Source organism: Aspergillus stella-maris, assembly GCF_047715825.1.
Source record: "Aspergillus stella-maris strain CBS 113639 unplaced genomic scaffold BDV14scaffold_104, whole genome shotgun sequence".
In the NCBI taxonomy this organism is placed as follows: Eukaryota; Fungi; Ascomycota; class Eurotiomycetes; order Eurotiales; family Aspergillaceae; genus Aspergillus; species Aspergillus stella-maris.
Window position 1 is genome coordinate 32,314 of NW_027396898.1, and position 24,405 is coordinate 56,718.

General features: G+C 53.8%; 6 protein-coding genes and 1 non-coding gene across 7 annotated transcripts; 2 read left to right on the forward strand and 5 right to left on the reverse strand.

Annotated features, from left to right (window-relative positions):
- Window positions 1-338: 338 nt before the first annotated feature.
- On the forward strand, window positions 339-1,967 carry BDV14DRAFT_206887 (uncharacterized protein; the record flags this gene model as incomplete). Its single annotated transcript, XM_073775019.1, has 2 exons — window positions 339-566; window positions 621-1,967. 2 exons carry the CDS (start codon window positions 339-341, stop codon window positions 1,872-1,874), a joined length of 1,482 nt encoding a protein of 493 aa, XP_073622346.1. The 3' UTR covers window positions 1,875-1,967.
- Window positions 1,968-2,096: 129 nt separating this feature from the next.
- Window positions 2,097-2,216, forward strand: BDV14DRAFT_t143. The gene has a single exon. It is a non-coding gene; the product is annotated as a tRNA-Leu (tRNA).
- Window positions 2,217-2,519: 303 nt separating this feature from the next.
- Window positions 2,520-11,384, reverse strand: BDV14DRAFT_205733 (uncharacterized protein; the record flags this gene model as incomplete). Its single annotated transcript, XM_073774785.1, has 4 exons — window positions 2,520-4,000; window positions 4,048-10,590; window positions 10,656-10,913; window positions 10,964-11,384. 4 exons carry the CDS (start codon window positions 11,382-11,384, stop codon window positions 2,520-2,522), a joined length of 8,703 nt encoding a protein of 2,900 aa, XP_073622347.1.
- A 1,152-nt stretch (window positions 11,385-12,536) lies between these two features.
- BDV14DRAFT_12211 (MDR family MFS transporter) lies at window positions 12,537-14,946 on the reverse strand. Its single transcript, XM_073765911.1, has 6 exons — window positions 14,536-14,946; window positions 14,411-14,487; window positions 14,309-14,360; window positions 14,061-14,259; window positions 13,271-14,010; window positions 12,537-13,223 (listed from the first exon to the last, which is right to left on the reverse strand). Exons 1-6 carry the CDS (start codon window positions 14,830-14,832, stop codon window positions 12,819-12,821), a joined length of 1,770 nt encoding a protein of 589 aa, XP_073622348.1. The 5' UTR covers window positions 14,833-14,946; the 3' UTR covers window positions 12,537-12,818.
- A 609-nt stretch (window positions 14,947-15,555) lies between these two features.
- On the reverse strand, window positions 15,556-16,969 carry BDV14DRAFT_206892 (Zn(II)2Cys6 transcription factor domain-containing protein; the record flags this gene model as incomplete). Its single annotated transcript, XM_073775020.1, has 1 exon — window positions 15,556-16,969. One exon carries the CDS (start codon window positions 16,967-16,969, stop codon window positions 15,656-15,658), a length of 1,314 nt encoding a protein of 437 aa, XP_073622349.1. The 3' UTR covers window positions 15,556-15,655.
- A 1,390-nt stretch (window positions 16,970-18,359) lies between these two features.
- On the reverse strand, window positions 18,360-22,311 carry BDV14DRAFT_184794 (uncharacterized protein). The gene is made up of 4 exons (XM_073770568.1): window positions 21,973-22,311; window positions 19,151-21,916; window positions 18,775-19,100; window positions 18,360-18,726 (listed from the first exon to the last, which is right to left on the reverse strand). Exons 1-4 carry the CDS (start codon window positions 22,107-22,109, stop codon window positions 18,512-18,514), a joined length of 3,444 nt encoding a protein of 1,147 aa, XP_073622350.1. The 5' UTR covers window positions 22,110-22,311; the 3' UTR covers window positions 18,360-18,511.
- Window positions 22,296-24,373, reverse strand: BDV14DRAFT_184797 (Zn(II)2Cys6 transcription factor). Its single transcript, XM_073770569.1, has 4 exons — window positions 24,167-24,373; window positions 23,467-24,114; window positions 23,090-23,416; window positions 22,296-23,040 (listed from the first exon to the last, which is right to left on the reverse strand). The coding sequence occupies exons 1-4, from the start codon at window positions 24,328-24,330 to the stop codon at window positions 22,683-22,685; spliced, it is 1,497 nt and encodes a 498-aa protein (XP_073622351.1). The 5' UTR covers window positions 24,331-24,373; the 3' UTR covers window positions 22,296-22,682.
- Between the last annotated feature and the right edge of the window lie 32 nt (window positions 24,374-24,405).

A 24,405-nucleotide genomic window follows, 5' to 3' on the forward strand; every position in this document is an offset into this window, starting at 1 on the left:
ATATTGTCAATGGGGATAGGGCTTCCTAGATGTCTGTGGGTCTGGAGCACAGCTGATCGGCGGTTTTGTACAGGCCCAGAACTGTCTATACTCGCTAGTAAATAACTGAAGATAGATATCGGTGTCAGACGGCCCCCATCAATATTCCCGAATACTGTTCTCTATCTAAATTCCCGAACTGCGGTGGGGGCTGTGAATTGAGGCTGTCTGATCGGCAGTCTGCTTACCGTGCTGGACTATAGACTATAGACCTGTCGCATGTCAAGATCTTGGGTTTCTGTACTTTCTTGCGATAATCTCAGTTCTCTTCCCACTAGTGACTTCAACAGTACAGCGCAATGGGTTTCTTCAGCAGCGAAAAGCCGGTGCAGCAGCCGCCAAAGGTCCCAACGGACGAGGTGATTCCGCTGAATGCTGCCGACGACACCGATGTTCTGCGCAGTGTCTGCGTGGTTCTGTCCTATCGCTTTGACGATGTGCTCGACCCGGCGAAGCTGAAGAGCTCCTACGAGAAGCTGCTGGACCGACCAGGCTGGCGCAAGATTGGCGCACGTTTGCGACTCAACGTAAGTTCAGAATAACCAACTGTCGCGAATGGTGTCTAACAAGTATTGTTGCAGCCCAACGGACGACTAGAATACCACATACCAGAAAATTACGATGAGAAGCGACCGATCGTGACCTGGTCGCATGTCACGCACGACATGTCCATCACCGAACACCCTCTGGCCTCGAAACTGCCCCGACCAACAACGAAGCCTGCTGTGGTCGGTGATCCTCACGACTTTGACGAGATGACCTGCAGTCCCGACGCTCCCAAGACGCTGGACGACTACCTCTCCCGAGATGTCCCTCAAACATGTCTGCACGTTGTGTCTTTCAATGACTCGACCCTCATCTCCATCTCCCTACCACATACCCTCACAGACGGAACAGGCGGTGCACAGATCTACCGCTGCTGGGCCCTCGTCCTGCAAGGTCGCGAAGACGAGGTCCCCGATTTCCACGGCTATGACAGCGACCCCCTAGCCACCTTTGGCGACAAGTCCAGCGAGGAGTACATGTTTTCCCCCCAGCTGCTGACTGGCTGGCGAAAGTGGCTGTTCATTGCGTACCAGATCTATGATGGCTGGCGGTACAAGACCTCGTCGCGCATCATGTGTGTTCCCGGGCCATACATGGCCGCGCAGCGCAAGAAAGCCATTGAAGAGATCCGCGCAGACACTGGGAACGACAAGGCTTTCGTCAGCGACAACGACGTGCTCACAGCGTGGTTCACACGCCTGGAGGCAGGCCACTTTCCCAAAAACTCGAACCTCACGGTGCGCATCATGAACGCGTTCGCCTTGGGTGCTGTGCTGGGCAACGACCACCTCCCTACAACCAAGGCATTCATCTCCAACGCCGCCACAGAGATCTACACCTTCTTCACGGTGCGCGAGCTCTTCACCAAGCCCCTGAGTCAGCTTGCCTGGAAAATCCGGCAGAGCATGATGACCGGCGGAACGCGCGAACAAGTCGAAGCCCTGCAAGCCGTCAAGAAACAAACCCTAGCCCACGAGGGACACACCTGGCCCATGTTCGGCGACGCGTCAATGGAGATGATGAGCTACTCCAACTGGACGAAAGGAAAGTACTTTGAGACAGACTTTTCAGCAGCCATGATGAGGGTGGGATTCCCCGAAAATCGCCGTGCTGAAAAGCCTGGATATGCGTCGATGGTGCAGTTTAATGCGTGGTCGACCAAGTTTGACTTGAGGAATCTGATGCCCATCATGGGCAAGGACGCGGCAGGGAATTATTGGCTGCAGGGGCCGTTGAGGGATGTTGTGTGGAGGAGGATTGAAAAGGAGTTGAAGGAGGCAAAGGACTAGAAGTAGATTTCATTGTTCATTGAGATTAATTGGTTGGCTTGTTTATAGTGTCAGGTTCAATAATAGATGTTCTGTTCAAATTGCCTGGTGTTGACTTGGTCGAGCGCAGCAGAGGAGACGGCAAGACTCCAGAGAAATAAGCAAGAGAAAGAAAGTCTGTCGTGTGCTGGATGCTAAAATTGGCTTATAGAGCATCAAAATGTTGCATCTATCACATGATTAGGCAAGGTGGCCGAGCGGTCTAAGGCGCGCGGTTAAGGTACACCAGTAGGCGAACCTCCTCTTGTAATCACAAGTTTCCGCGTCATTAATTTGGCGTGGGTTCGAATCCCACCCTTGTCATATCTTTTTTTCTTTTCGTTGGTGAGACATCATGTTCTTGTATTTTTTTTTTTTTTACTTTTTATAAGCAGTGCTATGGTTAGAAGTGTTAGATGTATCTATTCTGTCAAGTTGAAGTCCCTTGGTGCTGCTGCTGTCGTTTTCGAAGGGAACTTGTACTTGTTGCGAAAATATATATCTCCTCCACTACAATATTGCACCATCTTTCGTTCCAACTACTACAAAAGAAGAAACCTACGAAACGTAAAATGTTATGCAAGAAAATAAATTAATTAACCAAACTCCTATATTATACACAATGCTCTATTGAGCAGCCTTCAACATACGAGGGTAGTGAGGCTGGCCAGGGTCGTCCATCGAGTCGATAAGAGCAGCAACACCGCGGTTCAGTCCGGCCTCGACTGCCTTTTGCGACCACGCTTCCACTTGCAGCTCCTGCACATTCTTCGCTCCAGTGTCCTTGGCCACAAACTCCTTCAGGTTCTCCAGAGGAGCAACAATATCTCCAACCTGGTGAGTGTAAACAACTCCCGTCTGCTTGTTGCTAAACACCGCCGACAGAATACTGTCCGTCGCGTTCTTGACGTAAACAAAGTCCAGCGCACCCCGCAGGTTCTTCAACACAGGCACCGCACGCGTCTTCCTCATGTACTCGACAAGCGCATTCATCCAGTCAATCTGCGCAGCCGCGTTCGTCGCGTCAGATCCCTCCCGAATGATCGTCGAAGGACGGTGAATCCAGACGTTGAGACCCGCTCCCTTCTTCGCCTCCTCCAGCAACCGTTCACTCGCCCACTTGGCTGCGACGTATCCGTGCGATCCATCGACAGGGGGCTGGTGCTCTGCGACCGATACCTCAGGGAAAGACTTGTAGTTTCCGAAGAGGGCAACTCCGACCGTGGAAAGGTAGTGGATGGGCACCTTGCGGGAGATACAAAGTGAGATGAGTTCCTTGGTCGATCCCGTGTTGGCAGCCTTGATCTCGGGGTAGAACTTGAGATGTGAGGTGTCGGCGCCATTGTGGATCACGACATCTGCTTGGCTGAAGATCTCGGTCGCTTCCTTTTCGGAGAGGCCGAGGCGGGGAGTCTCGAGGTCACCGGCGAAGTACTGCACGCGGGCATCCTTGGGAAGTTCGCTGATGCGCTCGTTGAGTCGGCGGACGGCGATACAGAAGACCTTTTTCACGGAAGAGTCGGCGAGCAGGCTGTTGAGGAGGTTGCGACCGAGCAGACCGCTGACACCGGTGAGGACAATGTTCTGGGGACGGGCAGCGGGCGTGCGCTCAGTGGAAATGGTAGCGGCCTTGGGCAGAACAATCTCCTTGGACCAGTCGATGCACAGAGGACCCTTCACCATCTGAGGAGCCTCCATGGTGACTGGCGTGGTGCGACCGGTCGATCCGCCGTGAACGGACTCAGCGGGGGTACCCTCGTTGGAGTCAGAAGAGGAGGCGGCATCATCAGCAGCCTTGACAATGACGGTAGGAGTCACAGCGACGGCGGGAGCTTCCTCGACGGGAAGAGGGGCTTCACCGTTGCCTCCAAGACCAGGGAGGAGGGACTCGGGGCACTGGTCGGCGACAAGGTCGGCCAGCTCGGCCATGGTGTCGTTACCCATGATCTTGAGGACGGGCACGCTGACCTCGAAGTTCTTGAGGAACCAAGAACGAATGTCGACGGAGATGAGCGAGTCAAGACCAATGTCACGGCTGCGGAGGGCCATCAGATCCTCGTCGGCGGTGGTCATCTGGAGGACGTTGCGGAGTTGCATGGCGAAGCGAGCTGTTCGTGTTAGCCTGGGAAAATATAGAAAGATGCGAATGACTTACCCTTGACAACAGCAAGGACATCAGTGCGAGACTTGCAAGCAGCGAGCTGGTCCTGGACAGAAGCAATGACCTCGTTTCCAGCGTCGGCACCGTTCTTCTCGACCTGGTGAACGATAAAGTCGAGGAAGGCCGGGTTAGAGTGCCACTTGGGCGTGTTCTCGTCGTCCTCGGCAGCAGGAATATCCAGCAGACCAGTGGTGAGTTCAGCCTCATCCACAGAGTCAGGGCGACCAGCGTCAATACCCTCAGCGAACAACTGGTGGTAGTCTTGCTCGGAAAGATGCATCAGGGCCATCTTGGAGACAGTCAAGTCAAGAGCCTTGCTGGACTCACGCTCCATGTATCCAGCACCGATAATGGCACCGACGTTGAGCGCAGTAGCAGCCAGACCACGCTTGCGACGCTGAGCAGCAAGACTGCACATAAAGGTGTTGGCAGCAGCGTAGTTGGCCTGTCCCAGGTTTCCAATAACACAGTTGATGGAAGAGAACAGGATGAAGAAGTCCAGAGGGGTATCCTTGAAGATGCGGTCGAGGTGGATCGAACCGTACACCTTGGGACGGAAAACATCGCTCATCAGCTCAAAGGACATATTGGCAATGGAGACATCACGGAGAACCATGGCACCGTTGAGGACACCAGCGATAGGAGGCTGGGTCTCGACGATGAACTCGTGGGCAGCACGGAGGGCAGGCTCGTTGGTAACGTCACAAGGAACGATCGTGACATTGACACCGTTCTTCTTGTGCGCGGCGATCCAGTCAGGCGAGATGTTGGGGTTACGACTGGTCAGGACGAGGCACTTGGCACCGCGCTCGATCATCCAGTCAACCAGGGAAACACCGAGAGCACCGGAGAGACCGCACAGCCAGTAGGTCTTGTCGCCCTTGAAAAAGGCGCCGGAGTCGAGGCGGCTGACGTGGACGGGGTGAGTCTTGGAGAGAGTCCAGTCGATGACGGTCGCGGGGTCCTCGGGGTTGGAGCCCTCAAGGAGGTCGGCGATGCTGACTGTCTGAGGAGCGACGGCTTCCTTCTTGTGAGCGAGAGTCTCCTGCTGAGCGTAGAACCAAGCGCGCTGGAGAAGGTGGCCGAGGGCAGAGGCCGCGGAGACAGAGACGCTTTCCCACCCGACTGGGGAGTAGAGAGTTGAGACATTCTCCTTGCGGCAGTGAATGGGGAGACCGGCGATAATAGATGAGGCGTTCTCGGATCCCTGGACAGAGAAGTCCACGAAGCAGGCAGGGTTGGCTGGGAGGACATCCGCAATCTCGGACTGGGTCATGTAAGGCTCCAACTTGGCCCAGGCCTCGGGAGCATCGGCATTGCTGGAGTCGGCGACAAAGACGGCGTGGACCTTCTTGCTGGCGGCGTGAGTCGAGATGGTGTTGGCAAGGAGCTCGGTCGCGTTGTGCACAACCAGAGTGTCACCGTCAACAAGAGGATCAACGACAGCCATGGAAATGAGACAGGCAGCGAGAGAAGCCTGGAGCTCAATGTCGGTAGCAGCAGCCTTGGGAACAGGGACAGCAGACTCCTTGGCGATAGTCACGACAGACAGGAGGCTAGGGACAAGAGCCATGAAGCGACCTTGAGTCTTAGACTCCGTTCCAAAGACCAGGAACTGATGACCGTAGGAAGTGCGGACGGCAGAGAGCACAGCGTGGCTGACTTCGAGAGTGATGGTCTCGGGAGTCTCAACGGGAATAGCCCAGGGAGACAACTCCTTCAACTTCCAGCCCTCACCATTGTTGTACAAGGCAGCGGGAGACTTCGTGATGTCAGTCACGTTGGTGATGGGGCGGCGAGCAGAGTTGTAACGGTCGTTACGGGCATGGATGTGGCGGAGACGAGGGACAAGCTCTTCGCCATCCTCCTTGACGAGGATCTCAGGCTCAAGGGGCCAAGCGAGCTGTTTGACGTCCGGAGGCAGAGTGCTGGCTGAAGCGTGGAAGCGGAGGACCTTCTCGACGAGTTCCTGAGCCTTGACGGTAGAAAGGTCAGTGAAGTCGACATTCTGGAAGCGCAGGGCGGGAGTCTCGAAGACCGCAGTACGCGCGAAACCAACGGTCATGTTAGAGAAAGGTTCCTCGGACAGTCTGCCGCTGGTGACCCAGAAGAGCTTGGTAGGACAGGAGAAGAGAGTCTTGAAGGCAGCCCACTCTTCGGGGGTCAAGTCCTCAAAGACAGGCTTGTCCAGCTCAGACAAGCTGACCACGGTCGCATCCGCGTCAACAAGGCTGAAGTCGACAGCAGTGAGGGTCTCGAAGGTGTAGAGGTTGACAGCGCTCTTCTTGAGGGTCTCAGTAATGGACGAGACCAGGGAGCGAGTCTTGTCAGTGCTGCCTCCAATGACAACGAGCTTCTCAATGGGGTACTCAATGGCAGCAGCGCTCTTGGCGACGACCTCGGGGTTGGTAGGCTCGCGGAGGAAGTTGACGCGGTCATCGACAGCCTGAGCAGCAAAGACAGTCATACCAAGGACATCCTGGAAGGCCTGAGGAGCAGTCGAGTCAATGCCAGAGAATCCGCTGCCCTGGAGGAGTCTCTCCCACTCAGAGTAAGAGACGAAAGGAGACAAAGGACGGCCAGAGTCAGCACCAAGCCACCAACCAGGCAGAGAACCAAAGATGAAACCAGCACTTCCGTAGGGCTGGCCGTTGTTGGTTCCCTCACCGACAATCAAGAAACCACCGGGCTTGAGAAGCTTGCGGATGTTGCGCATCGTCAGGTCAAGGTCAGGAGTCGCGTGAATGACCAAGAAAGCAACGATAACATCGTAAGTCCCCTCGGCGTATCCCTGAGCAACAGGGTCTTGACCACAGTCGAAAGTCTTGAAGACCATGCGGTCCTTCTGTTCAGAGAACATCTCGGCCGCACCTTCGAAGAAACCACTCGAGACATCAGTGAAGGTGTAAGAGAGGAACTTGTTATTCAGACCCTGGAGGACACGAGTGGTAGCACCACCAGTACCAGCACCGACCTCAAGGATGTTAAGGTGAGGGTAACGCTCCGCAAGCTGAGAGATGATCTTGCCAATCCAGAGACCAGCCTCGCGGGATCCGAAGGCGCCCTTGTAGTAGTTGTCCAGGATGTTCGAGACACGCATCTCCTCGAGCATGTTGGTTTCGCCACGGAGGACACGGGGCATCTGCTGTCCAACGAGATGCATCATGTCGTAGTCGATCAGGTCCTTGAGATGGCCAGTCTTGCGGTGCAGGTCCTCAAGGGAGTCACTCAGCCAGTCATGCTTAGCGACCTTGTGCTCGCCATTCTGAATGAGTTCGACGATGTGGTGAGCGTAGTTGAGGTAGTGCATGTGAGGGCCTTCCTTGCGCAGAGACGAGTCCATAGGAACCTCAGCATCAAGCTTGTTAAGGTAGAAGGTCGAGATGCGCTCAAGACCCTCCAGGACATCCTCGTGGTGCTTGGTGACGTTGGTATCGTCAGCAGCGAGATCACCGTCCAGACGGTTCTTCACCCACTCGTACTTGGAGAAGACCTTACGGTCGTCCTTGGCCGTGAGGGCACCAAGGGGCTTCAGCTCAAGACCCTGGATCTGGATAGCGGCACAGCCAGAGTTGTTGGTGAACAGGCTGACGTCTCCATTGAAGCCAGCAGAACGCCTGCTACCAAGTCTACCGTCAGTAGTGATATTAGTCATGGACTGGCAAAGGGTAGGGTTGACACGGATGCTCTTCATGCTAGTAGGCAAGTGCATGTTCAGCAGCTGGTCGTCATCAGGGTAACTGTAAGCCAGGATAAGCGACTGAATACCACCGTCAAGCTCAGCAGGGTGGACAAGCAGAGGCTGGCCAAAGACACCCTCGCGCGAGATGGAGTGGACAGAGCAAGAGCTGGATCCAAGCTTTCTGCGCAGGGTGTGCAGCGACTTGAAGGGACCATCGAAACCGTAGCCCAGCGTAGCAAGGAAGGTGTAGAAGCGCTCGTTGTCGACGGAGATCATATGGGGCTGCTTGGTGGCGCGCTTGGGGAGAGTCGCCTCAGAGGCAGGGCCAAAGACAATGTGCAGCTCTCCCTCAGCGACAAGGTCGAGATCCTCCTCGCCAATGGAGGCAGAGTAAGTGAACTTGGCAACGAGGCGGCCCTTGCTGACGTTCTGGATGTCAGAGAGCGAAGACTGAACCTCAATACCAGCGTCGTCAGAGGCAAAGGTCAAAGCCTGGTGAATGACAAAGTCCTTGAGCTCGAAGAGGCGCACGTCGCGGTCTCCAGCAAGGACACGAGCACCCTCAAAGGCAGTGCAGATGTATCCGGCAGCAGGGAAGACAGTCTGGCTCTGGACCTGATGGCCAGAAGCCCACTCGATCTCGCTGGCGCGGAGCAAGTTGCCCCAGCTGAGGTGGTGGGCAGCGCTGTCAGGCATCATGGTACCAAGGAGCGAATTGAAGGGCTGAGTCTGGGCCTTGTGCTTCTTGGAGGCGCGAGGCTCGTGCCAGTAGGAGCCCTCGTGGTTCCATTGGTAGCGAGGGAGACCCTTGAGGACCTGTAGGGCAGACTTGTTGTCGTTTACTTCCTTCTCGAAGTTTGTGAGGTCAAGCTGCTCGCCTCCAACGCGGATCCAGAGGGATCCAAGGCTCGAGGCAAAGGCGACAGTAGCATCAGAGCCACGGTTCAGAACACCAAAGTAGGGAATGGCCTTGCCGAGTTCCTGGATGGTCTGGCTGGCAGGACCCTTGAGGGCTGGGTGAGGACCAACCTCAAGAGCAGCCTGGTACTCGCCACCCTCAAGGATGATCTTGAGCGCAGGGTAGAACGAGACTCCGCGGGCAACACTGGCACCCCAGTACTCATCGCTCAATCCCATGTCGGAAGTGACCTCACGGCCGTAGACAGAGGAGATCCAGAGAGGAGCACCCTCACCAGGCTCAAGGGCCTTGACACCAGCGCGACGAACAAGCTCAACATAGTCAGCGAGGTGCTTAGAGACGTGGTTCGAGTGGTAAGCACGATCAACACGAAGCTTGCGGTTGAATATGTTCTCGTCGTCAAGGATCATCTTGAACTCGTCAATGGCGTCCTCGTCACCAGAGATGGTAACAGAAGAAGAAGAGTTGATAGCAGCAACGCAAAGACGACCAGCGAACATCTCGTCCTCGCAGAGGGCTACGGCATCTTCCTCAGACATACCAGCCGCAAGCATAGCACCGGTCTTGTCGGCACCATTGGGAGAGACCATCTTCGAGGCAAAGCGACCACGGAAGTAAGCGACGCACATGGCATCACGGGCGCTCAGACGACCAGCGGCATACGCAGCAGCCATTTCACCGGAAGAGTGAGCGACGATCGCATCGAACTCGACACCAGCAAGCTTGAGCAGGTCAACGAGGATAAGCTGGACGACGGTCGAGAGGAAAGAGAAAGCACCGGTAAGGACGCGAGATTCTTCCTTTGCGCGGCGCAATTCCTCCTCGAGCGAGAAGTCAGGGCGGAGGTCCTCGGGGAGCTGCTCGAGGTGAGTCTGGAGCTCGGCAATCATCTTGCGGGCAGTAGCAGACTGCTCGAGCAGTTCAGCACCCATGCGAGCGTACTGGGCTCCTTGACCGGTGAAGACACCGATGATCTTGCGGCGCTTGTCGTTGGTAGAGGCCAGGCGGACACCCAGCTCCGCGGTGTTAGTGCCCTCAATCTCAGCGCGGATCTTAGCAACGAGATCATCGGCACTTTGAGCAGCGAAAGAGACGCGGTAGGGGAAGGCAGTGCGGCGTGCTTGCAGGGTGTAGGCAAGGTCACGGAGGCTGATAGCAGGGTTCGCCTCAATGTAGTCGGCGTAAGCAGTGAGAGTCTCCTTGAGCGATCCACGAGAGAGCGCAGAGAAGACAAAAGGAGTGAATTGAGCAGACAAGTCGGCACCGCCGTTTTCCAGGCGAGCAGGCTCGTAGCTCTCGAGAATCGCGTGCGCATTGGTACCACCGAAACCGAAGGAGTTCACACTGGCACGACGAGGCTGGCCGGATTCAACCGACGGCCAGGCCTTGGGCGCCTTGAGAATCTCCAAGTTCTTGGTGAAAGGAGCAACCGTCTCACTCAGGGTGTTGAGGAGCATGTTGGGCGGGACAGTGCTGTTTTGCAGGGCGAGCGAAGCCTTCAACAGGGCCGCAACACCAGCCGTACCCTCAGTGTGTCCGAGAATGGTCTTGATTGAACCGACATACAGCGGCTCCTCAGCAACCTTGGTGCCATACTGCTCACCGAAGAAAGCCTTGGAGATAGCCTCCGCCTCAATGGGATCACCAGCAGGTGTACCGGTACCGTGGGCCTCGAAGAACTGGGGACGGTCGATGGCCTTGGAGAGGTCAAGGCCGGCCTTCTCGTATGTAGCTTCGATGAGAGCGCGCTGGGCGGTAGCGCTGGGCATGGTGATACCGGTTGTAGCACCGTCCTGGTTCACGCCGGTCTCGCGGATGATACATTCGATGTGGTCGCCGTCTTCGATGGCAGCGCTCAATGTCTTGAGGATACAGGCAGCGACACCGTCACCTCGCGCGTATCCGTTGGCGTCCTTGTCCCACATCTTACTGCGGCCTATACAAGAAATATAGGTTAGCTGTTGTTCGAGGAGATTCTGCAAGGGAGAAAGGTAAACCTACCGTCAGGAGACAACATCTTCAGCTTGCTTTCCATAATGTAATTCTCAGGACCCAACAGCAAGTTGGATCCGCAAGCCAAAGCGACGCGCGATTCACCATTTCGCAGTGCCTGCGCTGCAAGGTGAACGGCAACGAGAGAGGAGGAACAGGCAGTATCGATGGTCATGGAAGGTCCATGCCAGTTAAAGAAGTAGGACACACGGTTGGACAGGATAGACCGTCCAATCCCGGTGGCCGTGTAGACCGGGGCGGTTTTCACTAGAAGAGTCAATACTTCCTAGGGGGAAGGGCAAAGGTAGGGAGCATACAGTCGCGAAGCACACTGGCCTCGTAGTCACCGCACATCAAACCAACATAGACGGCGGTATCACTCCCCTTCAGGGAGTCAATCGTAAGACCCGCAGACTCAAGACCCTCATAGACGGTCTCCATGAGTAACCGTTGCTGTGGATCAATGGCCTTTGCCTCCACAGGCTTGATACCAAAGAACTCGGTATCAAAGGCAGCGACATCCTCCTCGAGCAGGTAGGAGTGCTGGATGTTGCTGTGCCCGTGGAAGGCAGAGTTAGGATGGTAGTAGTTATCCTTGTTGAACCTGCTCGTGGGGATATCGCTGCGGACATCTCGAGGGTTGTTGAGCAACTCCCACAGCTTCGAGGGCGACGAGGCACCTCCGGCAAAGCGACAGGCGCTGCCGACAATGGCAATGGGCTCGTTGATCTTGGACATGGTGGATTAGGAGGTAAGGGGGTAAAGAGAGATGATCGTCTTGGGGTATAGTTGAAAAGACTGAATATAAGATAGAGCAGGAGTCACGGGTGTTGAACGTGTAGGGCTGGCTGGGCTGTCCTCTCCATCAATCGAGCAGCAACACCCTCTTTAAAGAAGACATCTCAGTCTCAATCTATCGGCCAGCCCCAAGCTCAGCCATACTACTACCATCCAGCCCTGTATCACGTCCATAGCACCTGCTGCAGTATTACTCCGGCATGGGGGCCAAACAACAAGCATCGATAGCAAAATTGCCTATACGGAGGATGGCGTTCAGGATCCCGTGGCGAAGACGAGTACTTCTCCAGTCCACGAACCAATCACTGACAAACACCAGACTAGCCGGACGATTGACAGGGAGATTGACCGAATTCGCGAAAGCGTTCGGCCATTTCGCCCACAGCCTCCGGGGGGAGTATGGGATATGCTCCGAGCGCTCGGGAATACACAGTGCAGCTCAGTTGGGGTCCAGGAATCCTGCAGGCAGATCGAGCTTGTGCAGATTACGACCTTAGCTTGAGCTCTAACTCCAAGTCATCCAGGATCCCAGCTGCCACGCGGCTGGTATCTCGTCTGTTGTCTGTTCGGTGGAGTGGTCCATAGTGGTGGAGCCCTATTACCCGACTCTGGTGGACCTTGCCTGCCTCAGCTTCAGCCGCTACTCCATACGCTGTCCACACTGCACTGCCATGTTGTACTCTGTGTGGAAGTGATCCTACACTCGCTAGGAAAGGGACTATGTTCCGGCCAGACACAGGGCGATCGCCATTCAGCTTGGTGGAGTGTAGCTTATACGAGGCGGCCCCTGTCACTGCGACTGGCGCTAACCCCCATCTCAACCGTTGTTATCGTCGACTAAGCTCGATCTAAGGATCGCCTTGTTCTTGGTCTTTTCTTGGGTCGGCGAAGCATCTGCATGTGGCTTATGGTTGGCGTCGGGGGATCGGTGTAGTCGTGGCCTGGGGCATCGATATTTGCTGGGGAAGAGAGAGGAATATGTTTAGAATGTAGAGTAAATAAAACAATAGGAACGAGAATATATATCAACTGTCGTATGTACATCTAGTCATCTATTGAGTCACAGATATACTATTCTTTGATTAAAGTAGAAGCGTGGTTGGAGGAGATGCAATCTCCGTGGTCAAAGTATATATCTCTGTCACCACAAGTACAGCAGCAGTTCGCATGGCAACATTATGGTCAAGCAATACGGAATCTAGCCAGTATATACAAGACGAAACATATAGAAAGCGTCGAAACTAAGAGTCAGGACATTCACCCTTTAGATAAATTTTATTGGTCAACGCCCTCAACACCAATCTATCTCGAACTATCCAAAACGCTCAGAACATAAAGCTCAAAAATTAGATACATAACTTCCCGTTCTCACTCTCATTTATCCTCCTCCTCCTCCTCCTCAGCAGCAGGCTTCTTGTTCTTCCTGATATCCACCCAGCCCATACCAAACGCAGCAACGAAGCCCAGCAAACACAAAGCCATAAGCAAATAGAAGACCTTGTTAACACTGTTCGAGAAGGCCATCAAGACACCAGCCAGCTCAGGACTCCCATCTGGAACAAGGGCACGAACCGAGTCGGCACTTGCACCAGCAGCTTCAGCAGCCTCAACGGAGACAGACGGAGCGTACTTGACAATCTCCTTGACCAATTCCTGTGTAAAGATGACCTCGCCGACGACGACGAAGACGGCTCCGGCAAAGTTCTGGCAGAAGATCATGAATGCGATACCGACGGGGATCTTTTCGGGGGGAAGGAGGTTTTGGATGGCAATAATTCCCTGAAAACTATCAGTAAAGAGCAACCAACATAGGGGACTGGGCTTACCATTTGCATCCCAATACCGCGACCACTTCCTAAAACAATCTGGTATCCAATCCACTTGTCCGTAGGCGTATCTGGTCTGAACAGAGTAACAAGCCCATTACCAACCGCACTGATGGCACTCCCCGCCGCAGCAAAGGGAAGATAGTAGCCGACTTTCTGGACGACACCACCAGAAACAATAACAGTGAGCAACTGGCTGAGAATACCAGGGAGGGTATTAACACCACTCATAGCAGCCCCATACCCACGAACACCTTGGAAGTAAATAGGCAGATACTGCGAAGCCGTAAGGATAGACGCGACGAGCGTCCCACCATTGATCGCACTGGTCCAGACAATATGGTGGCTCACCATCGACGTAGGAATCATAGCGCGATCGCCCATCTTCCATTCCCAGATTCCAAAGACGGTGATTGTAGCTGCAGCGCCAACGAATAGTCCAATTACAACTGAACTATCCCACGCGTACTCGTTGCCACCGTAGTATAGACCCAGCAGCGCCATGATGGCGGCCGGCGCAAAGAGCGTAAACCCGAGGAGATCGAGATCCGGAAGGGTCTTCTTGACGAGCGCAAGCGAAAACGGCTCTTTCTTTGTGAGTTCAGGAACGCGCAGAAAGAGGAGGAGAACTGCGACGACCGCGCCGACTGGCAGGTTGATGTAGAAGCACCAGCGCCAGGTGGTGTACTGGGTCAGGGCACCGCCGATGAGAGGACCGCAGACGATGCCAAGTTGGGAGACTATTCTCATTAGCGAGACGACGGAGAGTAGGGTTCTGAAGCGCGCATACTTCCAAGGTAGACACCGGTATAGACAGGTCGCTTTTCCAGGGGTACTGCGCCCGCGATAATTGTCATCCCCCCATTGAGAAGTCCTGAACTGCCGATGCCTGCGACTGCTCTGCCTCCGATTAGGGTGGATGAGGAGTTGGCGACACCGCAGATGAGCGATCCGACTTCGAAGAGGAAGAAGAAGAAGAGGTATGTCCACTGTGATACTTGGTTAGCTCCTTACCTAGTGATGGGGTGGGCGACGAACCTTGGTGTTGTAGGAGGTGTATATCTTGCCCGACAAGGGCTGGAGGGCAGCACTAGGAGGGATGAGCTTTGTGAGTAGGATGGTATAGATGAGACTTCTTACCTAGACAGCTGATACGCAGCGGTATACCAACCGACATCATGAATGGAGTGAAACTGACTGGTGATATTGGGGATAGCCTGCGCGGTGAGCTCCAGTCAAGCCAGGTATAGGAGACGGCCACCTACCACACCAATAATAGACCCATCCAGCAACATCAAAAACGCAGATAAGGTAACACTGGCCAGAATCCCAAACAGCTTGAAGCCAGAGACACCAGGAGCCTGGACCGCCGCAGCCTCAGCAGGAGGATCCGCCGCCGAGCTCTCCTCATCTCCGGGCTTCTCAATCACTCTCGCGGTACTCCCATGCTCCTGCTGCGTCCAGGGAGTGCGCGAAGACTCTTCTGTGTTTTGCGTTCTGGCGTCCGACTCGCGCGTGTTGGGACGGCTCCAGGTCTGCAGCGCGACAGGCTCGTCGTTCATCTTGACAGCGATAGCAATGAGACAAGATACGTACAGCTACGATGACAAACGAGGAGGCGAACAGCCGGCAGGGGGCGATTGAAAAGGGCTTGTTTCGACAGCAGTAACAAAGCCCCTCCAGCAGAGTTTGCGTCAGAGGGAAACCAAAGTGACTGAGTGAGGGCTCTCAGCCAATCTGCCTTCTCGCACACAGCCAGGGTAACGCCGAACACAATAGCCCCCAGCCCATAGCCAGTCAGTCAGCACTACGCCCTAACAAGCAAAAGCACTCCATTATCGATCTGCACATCGCACCAAACGCAGTATAGTGCTTTAGGGAGGGACCGAAATTCCCGATCAGCCTGGCCAATCGGCCATTCTTGACTGGCGATCGCAGGCTCCACGGGGCATCCTTTGACAAGCCAGTCTGACCAGTAAGCTAGCAGTGCGAGCTAAGGAAGTCTCTCTTTGGTCCTTGGGGGCCCTGACACCTTTGAGCTTGGCTGTGCATGGCTGATCCACAGCACGAAGCTTGGTTATTGAGTCTGAGTCCCTTTGTTAGAATGCTTAGCGCTGCAGCTGAAACTAGCGGTGCAGCGTTTTGGGGCCGAACTGCCATTCGGACAGTGTCCGAGAATTTACCGAGTAGAGATTGTAGTTACACAACTATAGAGTTTCGAGTCCAAAAAAAGCAATGTGAGGTCACGATGGGTTGTTGGATAGGTGGAAGTTGAGGAGAGGAAGAGGAGGAACAGGTGGAAGAGAATTAGGGTTGAGTCATTGATTGTGTTCATTGCTCTATACTATGATCGTCAAACATTATAGGAACATAGGAAAATCGTCATCATTCGAGCCCTTGAATCAGGCGTATCTTCTCCTTCAGCGACTCGATCACCCCCAAGCCACCGCGATCCTCCGTCGCCCTCTCAGTCTCGACTTGCATCAGAGTGGAGAAGAGCAATTGGCCACTCTGTCCGCTGAACAACCCAGTCTGCTTATCCTTGCTTGCCGAATTGCGTTTTAGCGATACGCAGCATTCGTCGGGAAGACCAAGGAGCATCTCGATCGGCCGAAGCTGACTGGCCGTGATGCAATAGAGCAGGTGGCTCAGCAGCTCCAATCGAGGAGGAACTGCGATACCACCGAGGTAGAGCTTCGGCGCAGACTGCAGGACAATATTGACGGCACCGGGATTGTGGGATGCTTGTTCGGTAAAGTGGGAGAAGATGGAATCATAAATGGAAATCGTCAACATATGACAAGATAAGATGGTGAGGAGGTCCGGCATGCTAAGGCGCGGATGAATAGAAGACAAGGGACTCGAAGCCTTGGATGTATTACTCCCTCCATCGCCAGCGATAGGAGATTGCACCGAGCAAAGAAGCTGCGCAAACTCGGCAGACGTTTTGGCGATCTTCGCCAGCGGATTCGATTTCAGATCATCCTGGCTGGGGCTGGAAGGGGCTGAGGCACCAGGTGCTTGGAAGCAAGTCAATTGCATGACCTTGGTCATATCCCAAGGCATGGAAGTGAGAGTGTATAACTGTTTGGAAAGTTCGCGTTGTAATTGGGAAAGATGAAGGCCGTGATCGAAGTTTGCCGCAAAAGGTTGAGGAGCCAGCAGTGGCAGCTGGTCACACGGATCATCATGAAAATGGTTATGGATAGGAGTATGCGTTGGCATGGCAGTGAGGAAAGCAGGAGTGGAAGCAGTTTGCAGGGGAGGCGTGGATAGCGAAGACATCGAAGTGGCGACACCTTCCATGGGGAACCCTGATTCAAAGCCTGAATCAACTGAAGTCCAGGGAGCAGAGCATATCTCATAGTCTGTGTCCAAAGAGCCAAAGTTGAACCAATCGTCGACATTCTCGAGGGATTGAGGAGGTATATCGATGGCAGGCAAGGCAGGGTTCGTTTCGATGCAGGCGTTTGGACTCGGAGTCGGCTGTTGTTGACGGGGGGTATTGGTCGAATTCCTGGGACGACCAGGACGTTTAGACGAGCTGGTAATGCATTCCATCTGCGAGCGCACGCAGCGGATACAGTGATCATTCGGATGGCCAGAGACGCGCAGACATCGGAGCTTCTGCGTGCGACAGCGATCGCAGGCAGCGCGCTTCTTGGGAGGTTGTTGGGCTTGTGTTTGTTGATCGGACATGTTGAATGACCCTAAAGTGAGCAATCAGACAACTCGTGTGCAGTGGACGTAGCTGCAGCTGCAGAAGGGCAAAGGAAGCAGGAACAGCGCCTATTAAAGCATGGGGGCTGTAGCTAGCTATGAATCAACTTACTCCTTTCTATCGCGTTCGCTCTCGTCAAACCGACGTAGACGCCAGCTATAGTGGCTTGTACTCTAGAGTATGGCCCCCAGGAATATTCTACCAAAGCAGAGCCATCTCGTCTCGTCTATCTACATCCAGCTCTAGGACCCACATGGTGCAGCTCAGCGACTCCGCTGATAAGGCCTCCAACAGAGGACTCAAGAGCTGATGGAGCCTGGACCAAGAGAGCTTGTCAGCTCCAAGCAGAGTGCCAGTGCTATGCCTAGAAAAGTAGTGTGCAGCCACACCGGACTCCTTCTCCCGCACCCCTCTACCCCCCTACCTCGCCCCCAACAGATCGTCTGCTTGACTCGTCTCGCATAACTTAAACGGTGCCGGCCTGTAGAAGGGCCAGATATTTAGTGAAACGACCAGGTGTAGGCGGCTCTAGCCGGGCCCCAAGCAGATCCCCAACTGCAAGATTAAACGCTAGCGTATACGAAGCCATCCACTTGGTAAGTTTGTATAGCCTCCTGTCCCACCCGTCTGCGATATACAGATCGTCCCACAGCTACACGTGGATTGCCATCAGCTTAATAGTGCTTACCCTTTGCAAATCTCAACACTCAGCCTCTACTTCTGCCTATTAGTTAAGCGGATTTTCTATTCACCTTCGCCACCATCCTTTGACTTAAGTCTACGTACTCACCACAGACATCACGGCCCCCAAGCCCACCCGCGCCAGCCACGTCGTCAATGATCCTGATCCTTCGCCAATCCACAGTTCTTCACCACTACCACCACTATAGCCTAATATTAAACGCAACTAGAAACGCATGGGGACTGCGACGGCGCCTGAAGCTTTCCTTAGTGCCGCAGCCCTGCTCCCTAACTTAATTTGTCCAGCAATGAGCCTTCTCTCCCATCAGCCACCGTCGGCCTAGCTGGCTCCGTCGCTCCGATACTTCGTTGATAGCTGCCGTTTACCATTCACCAACTGCCCGTTGCCTGATGAGTACCCTTGTCCTGGGCCACCGTGGATCGGCATGAAGGATTTGATGCGAGGGCTGAGATTCGATGGAGATAGCTGAGGCCTTGCAGGATCTAATCTGTTACCTGCAGACAGCCGAACTTACTCCATAGAGATGTAGTCGTCTTGGCGATGCTATTCACAATCAATGCAGTAAATCCTGCGGTCTTGACTACTGTAATTAAGGGGATATTTTCGCGAGGGCTAATATGGGATTTGGAGACATCTAATCTACCTTACGTTCTATAGTCTTCTTCGCGATTCTATAGTAAATATTTGAACATTGAGCAGATTGCTCTACTTTTATTGAATAATGTTGGTCGTATCTCATGATCTATCGTGTACAAGAGCCGGCTATATACAATGCCCCCGGTTAGGCCGCGCCAGTGGTATCTATAATGATGGACTACTATAAATGCACCTTGATAAGCTTCCCCAGCTGCGCAAGCGACAGTGGCTTAACGAGGTAATCGTCCACACCGGCCATCATGGCTTCCTGCTGCATTCCGACCGAAGCGATCCCCGTTACTGCAAAGATTTTAACGGGTGGTAATGAGCGTTCGTGCTCGAGTATCCGCATTTGGCGCGTGGCTTCGATGCCGTCCATTACTGGCATTGAGACATCTGGACTTGTTAGTATGATGTAAAAAGATAGAGGAATAGGGAACTCACCCATGAGAACCATCTTGAACGCCTCCGGGGACTCTTTATATTTGTTGAGGGCTAGCAGCCCATTCGTGGCCGTCTTGTACTCGTACCCGAGTTTCGACATGAGTTTTGAGAGAACCTTGATGTTGATTTCGTTGTCGTCGACGATGAGCACGTGTGAGCTATTCGTGCGATCTACATCAACCAGGTTTGGTGTTATTGGCGTCGCTGTGACATTGGTGGCTAGCGACAGCTTGAGGGCGGGCTGTTTTAGAAGAGAAGATGGTGGAAGCTGTGGCTGGGCTTCGAGGGCGGACTTGAGGACTTGGAGGACCTTGCGGGGAGAGAATCTAGGGTTGTTAGCTACATGAATCTTATATGGAGAAGATGGAATACTCACGGTTGATAGAGGCAAGCGACCTGCGCTACACCAGTTGTGCTCAAAGTAGGCACCCCATCGCAGAGACAAACAAAGCGCGTTTTTTCAAACTTGCGACGCAGGGCCTCGTCTTCATAGATGCGTTTGTACTCGGCTTCGTCGATAATAACGAGATCGCCATTGGCTTGGTCTATCGATTGTGCCGACGAGACTCGCCAACCGGGTTGATCTAAGATCAGGTTTGCGAAGAAGCTCTGGAGACAAATCTTGCGTTTCGCTGCTGGCGATAATGTACCGGTCGGCTCTTCTGATAGCTCGGGGTATGCAGCGAGCCCGACGAGCGAGAACGTAGTGGTTGGCGCTGTTGGCTCTGGCGATGGGATAGAAATGGCCGGTGCTGCCTCTGGTTGAATGGGAATGTAGATGTCCACCTGGGTACCAACATTGACTTCACTCTTGACGTCAATAGATCCCTTGAGGAAAGCAATAAGCTGCTTGACGATACTCAAACCAAGACCAGCACCTTCAGAAAGGGCGTCCTCCTGCGAGAATGGCGAGAAGAGCTTGTTGCGTAAGAACTCCTCCGTCATACCTTTTCCGCTATCAGCGAAACGCAAGTGCGCGATGGGCTGGTCTGAGCCAGGTCGAGGATTCAATAGCGAACATGAGACCTCGACGAAACCCTTCTCGGTATATTTGAGTGCGTTGCCGAGAATGTTCATGACGATTCGGCGCCAAGCGCCTGTCATGGAGGTTACGCGCCACTGGTCCTGGTTTTCGAACCGCAGCACAACTGATAGATCGGGCTTGTATGCTGGCTCTTCCTTGGTGGATGGACTTGAATTTGGTGTCGAAGCGATCGAGACATGGCGCATTCCAGAGAACACACTGTGCACGACTTCTTCGATGAGGTTGCCTAGGTCGAATGTGCTGACCAGGCTGGTCACTGATGAGACACCCTGGTTCATCGAAGTAATATTGTTGATCTTTGCAAAGTCCAGCAAATGGTTCATCGTGTCCAGCAGCGTGATACCACAGGTCTCCAATGCCTTGACAGTCTCGTGCTGGTCCGGCAGCAGTGTTGACGCAGCGAGTAACTCTGCGTTCGCGAGCATTCCATGCAGTGGCGAACGAAGCTCATGACTGACTGAGGAGATCAGGTCAAACTTGGATTTCTCCTTCTGCGACCAGTCGAGTCTAGCAATCTCTGAAATGATCGAGTCACCGAAGACCTTAAAGTAGTGGACTTCATCGAGTCCAAGCGCGCGCTCTTGCTCGCTGTCTCTCGTCCACACAAATGTACCAGCGAGCCATTGACCCTTGTTCCAGTCCCAGAGAGGAATGAAGAGCAATGACCTGGCTTGAGGGAAGAATGCCGCGAGGCGGGTTTCGAGTAATGAAGGATCTGTCGAGTTTTCGTTTGGGTGTAGAACGCCACCCTGAGGAAGGACGGCAATCAACTCTCGAAGAAGTGCATCGGATATACCATACCGACCGTCCTCGTTCACAGCTAGACCCAGAATATCGCAGGCGGTCTCATCCGACTGCGTAATGACATACGGCGACTGAGTACGCGGTCGAGGATCCGCATTCTTAGGCAGAGGCTCCCAGTCCTGCAAATCTGTTCTCGAGCGCACAATGCCAGAATTACACCAGCAAGCATCGATAAAGAGAACACCGTCGACATCCATCGAGTCCTTGATCAAAGCACTTGCATGAGCAAAGACATTCGCGACGCGGTTGGAAAGCGGGACGCTGTCCTTTGCCGCCAGCAAGGGTGTGCTCTTTGCAGATGCATATGAAGCCGTCTTGTTCTGAACGGGGAAGAAGACGGATTCCTGGGGTGAACAACTCCCACCGACGGTGTTGAGGGGCGGCGATTCGACTCCTTCGTTCAGCGCGACAGAGAGAGAAGTCGCGTCGGTGCTGTAGTCGCCCCCATCGCGATGCGAGAACAACGGAGATGTGGTTCCGGTCGGATCTGTATTCAAGGACAGCTCACGGAGTCGAAGTCGCTCAGGCTGAATGTCGAGATCGGAATGTCTTGGTGGCGAAGGGGGATGGCTGCGTAGAGTGGCGACAGACATGGGCGCTGTCCTCTCATAAGGGCGATCTTTCACGAACCTTGTCAATCCCTGGACAAGTCTATCGGAACGGCGATGGTAATGGACTGTTCGGACATTCTCCAGATGGCGAGCGATCGCATCAGAGACCTCCTGAAGGGCGACAACATCCGCCTCTGCGAAATCGGCCCGGGGCTTGTTGTCCACGACACAGTAACTTCCCAGAATATGACCTGAAGGACTGTAGATGGGAACCTCGGCGTAGAATCTGAAATAAGGCCAGGCCGTCACATAGGGTCGCTCCTTGAAGTAGTCCTCGCGGGTGAAGTCGCGGACGATGTAGCGGGTGCTGTTGGCAGTGACATTGGCTGTATTCTGCAAATGTGGCACTTCATGTCCAGAGAACAGTTTGACAGCATGAGGGCAGACTCCGAAAACAAGATCTAGGGTTGTGACACCGAGATATAATCCATCATTGGGTGCGTGCTTCTCGCTATGCCGCAGCGAAATCGATGCGGTCGCCTCTGAGATAATATGTTGGTTTTCGTCGTCGATTAGCGATACAAACGATCGCATGCATCCAAAGCGATAGACACCGAGTTGGGTGAGGGCTGTCAGGGTGATATCGTTGGACAGCTGCGCGATGGGGATGATCGTGTCGACCTCGCTGGGCGTCGGGGTCGAGTTCTCGGCGAAGGCAGAAGTGTGCAGGGTGTCATAATATCTAGCAAGTAAGACAAGGATTAGCGACAGGATATCCAAATGGGAGGCAGTCCTTACGGTGTATTGGTGGAGGAAACGAACCTGGAGAGTTCCCTGAGACGCCTCTTCTCGTCGTCAGGCAGGGGCGGTTGGCGCAGTGCAGGCGAGAGATATTCTCCCTCTACAGCACGCGCTTGCTCGCCGGCAGCGCTCATATTGAGCAGCGGGCGGTGATTTCCAGGGGCCTCGCATGTGCGATTCAATTCGATTCAGAATTGGAGACTCGAAGGGCAGCCTGGGAGATGGATAGAGGGGGGGAGGAATTGAAGAAGAGTAGGAATGGAGGCAAAACCTGTTAAACGTGCAGTGCAGCAAAGCCTGGCCAGGCGAAGATCCACCAAGTCCCAAGTACCAAGTCTATCTGGCCACTGATGACGATGAGCCACGAGCACGGTGGAGTCGATCTGCCAATCACACTCTCATCTTTGCATCATCTGGAGAACCATTGTATTTTGTCGGCTCTGATTGCCGGATTGCCTACCGGAGACAAGCCCTATCCTATCCTATTATACGGCTACAGCCAGATGCAGACTGCACTCCAAAGTATGCACAGTGAACACCCATGTTTGCTGTACGTAGTGGCAATCAAGCATTATTAATGCATTAAGAATCAAGAACCCCCAGATCCCCAAGCCTCGGCAATCTCCGACACTGCAGCAGACCAGTGCGAGTCAGGGTCCGCGCCACCTGCGTGCATCCCCGCGATTCGAGATTCTAGAACATTAACGTTATTCTGTAAGCGAACAACGCCACCATCCCATTTGTCTACCACTATTCAATCGTTCAAGCTCACTTTCTAACCGTAGTTCAGCATTCTGCAGCCACGAGTCTGCCGGCACGGGTTGGCCACTGCTACAGCCCTCGCGGATATACTCCACCGCGGCTCGGACAAGGTACGTATACCCTGGATGCAGACTGCCCATTTGTCCTGGCGTGTGCGCGAGGCGTTGGTGTGTCTCGGAAATGTCAAGGAGCATTCTGATTAGTGTTTCGACGGCGGCGCGGGAGTTACTCTCTGTGTCTTTGGGACTTTTGACGTCGGCATTTGTGTAGCTGAGAATGTGGCGATGAAGGAGGAATAGTGACCTTGTTTATCAGCACACTTCTTTAGCGTATTATTGAATCAGATTCTTACCGCAACGCAACACATATCCCCAAGCAATACACCGACGAATCTGACGCCTTGGGCATTGCCTCGCTTAGGAGCACCTGAAGAGCCGCGTCCAGTTCGCCGAGTTTTCTCCAGTCCGGTTCCCCCGGGACCGATATCACAGTAAGTAAGTGGTCCAGAAGGCTGGCAGCTCGCAGTCCCTGACAGAGTCCCTCCTGCAAGACATCTCCGGGGAGGATTAAAACCCTGTCGGGTTCTCCGGATGTCAAATGTGAATAAATTTCTGGGGTGTCCTTCGGTAAGACTGAGAGAAGTGGCTGATCGATGAGATCGAGATCGCAGACGATAAGTCTAGGCTTGTCAGTCCCTGACTATCGTTTAACCTTACTTCAATAGCCTACCTCTCAAGAATAGATATTCCCCACCACGTGGAATACTCCTCGGAACTCAAGTCGTTGACGTCGGTGGAGGTTGTGGCTTGAGATAAAGTTGGCTGCCATAACCCTGCTGCGTAGGCCATGCGAGCACTGGCCCCTATCGAAACGAAGGCCTGGTCCGGCCTTCCGCGCGCAAATTCGAATAATGCTATTAGTATCCCCGCTTGAACGAGGTTTAGTGAGGGTCTTGCTAGCGTCTGTGCTTGGGCGTGGAGTGACTTTGCAGCGAGATATGGAGAGGTAATGTCGAGATGCCTGCTGCACTTCTGTCCCTCATCCTGATGGCAAACTAGTACGAGGATGCTGAGCAGAAGGATCGAAAAGTCGAGCTGCGGATATGAACCGCACGATAGGAGCTGAGTGTGAAAATGCTCTCGCGAAATGACAGGAAGGAAATTATGAGCATCCTCAAAATACCGGACGCTAAGCTCGTCGAGATACAGACCGGATGTGCCAAGAATGCGCTGCGCTTCATGGCATAAGTTTGATTCGGCGCTTAAGGATGTGTCGAGTAGAGTCAGTGCTGGACTTGGATATGGTATCCATTTGGCCGGTTCCTTGTGGTGAGAGGTAGGAGGCAGATCGTCAATGTGTTGGCATTTGAGTCCCTTTCTATTATTTGTCAGTTCCGCACCAAAGATATATTTTGGATGGTGAGATGTACTTTGTGCAGTAGCCGCAGCACGGCAAGACCTTGTCACACTTCTTCTTCCTTGCCTTGCAGTTCGCACAGACCCGGACTGCTAATGGAATTGTTGCCTTCGGCATTATTGTCTTAGAAGATATGATTGAAGATATCTGATACTTTTCCCTACAAATCCTGGACATTTGGAGAGCTGAACCTGAATCATGACAAATCGACCAAAAGGGGATAGTGGCGGCCGACAACCCGACAGGCCGACA

Excerpts from the sequence above, each read along its gene's own strand:
- BDV14DRAFT_184794 (XM_073770568.1), bottom strand. The coding sequence starts at position 22,109 with ATGAGCGCTGCCGGCGAGCAAGCGCGTGCTGTAGAGGGAGAATATCTC. Across the intron at positions 21,917-21,972 it reads GTTTCCTCCACCAATACACC|ATATTATGACACCCTGCACA; the intron begins GTAAGGACTGCC and ends CTTACTTGCTAG. Across the intron at positions 19,101-19,150 it reads GTCGCTTGCCTCTATCAACC|ATTCTCTCCCCGCAAGGTCC; the intron begins GTGAGTATTCCA and ends TAACAACCCTAG.
- BDV14DRAFT_12211 (XM_073765911.1), bottom strand. The coding sequence starts at position 14,832 with ATGAACGACGAGCCTGTCGCGCTGCAGACCTGGAGCCGTCCCAACACG. Across the intron at positions 14,260-14,308 it reads ACACCTCCTACAACACCAAG|TGGACATACCTCTTCTTCTT; the intron begins GTTCGTCGCCCA and ends CAAGTATCACAG. Across the intron at positions 14,011-14,060 it reads TACCGGTGTCTACCTTGGAA|TCTCCCAACTTGGCATCGTC; the intron begins GTATGCGCGCTT and ends TAATGAGAATAG.
- BDV14DRAFT_184797 (XM_073770569.1), bottom strand. The coding sequence starts at position 24,330 with ATGTCCAGGATTTGTAGGGAAAAGTATCAGATATCTTCAATCATATCT. Across the intron at positions 23,417-23,466 it reads GGAATATCTATTCTTGAGAG|ACTTATCGTCTGCGATCTCG; the intron begins GTAGGCTATTGA and ends TGACAAGCCTAG. Across the intron at positions 23,041-23,089 it reads GGGATATGTGTTGCGTTGCG|GTCACTATTCCTCCTTCATC; the intron begins GTAAGAATCTGA and ends CTGATAAACAAG.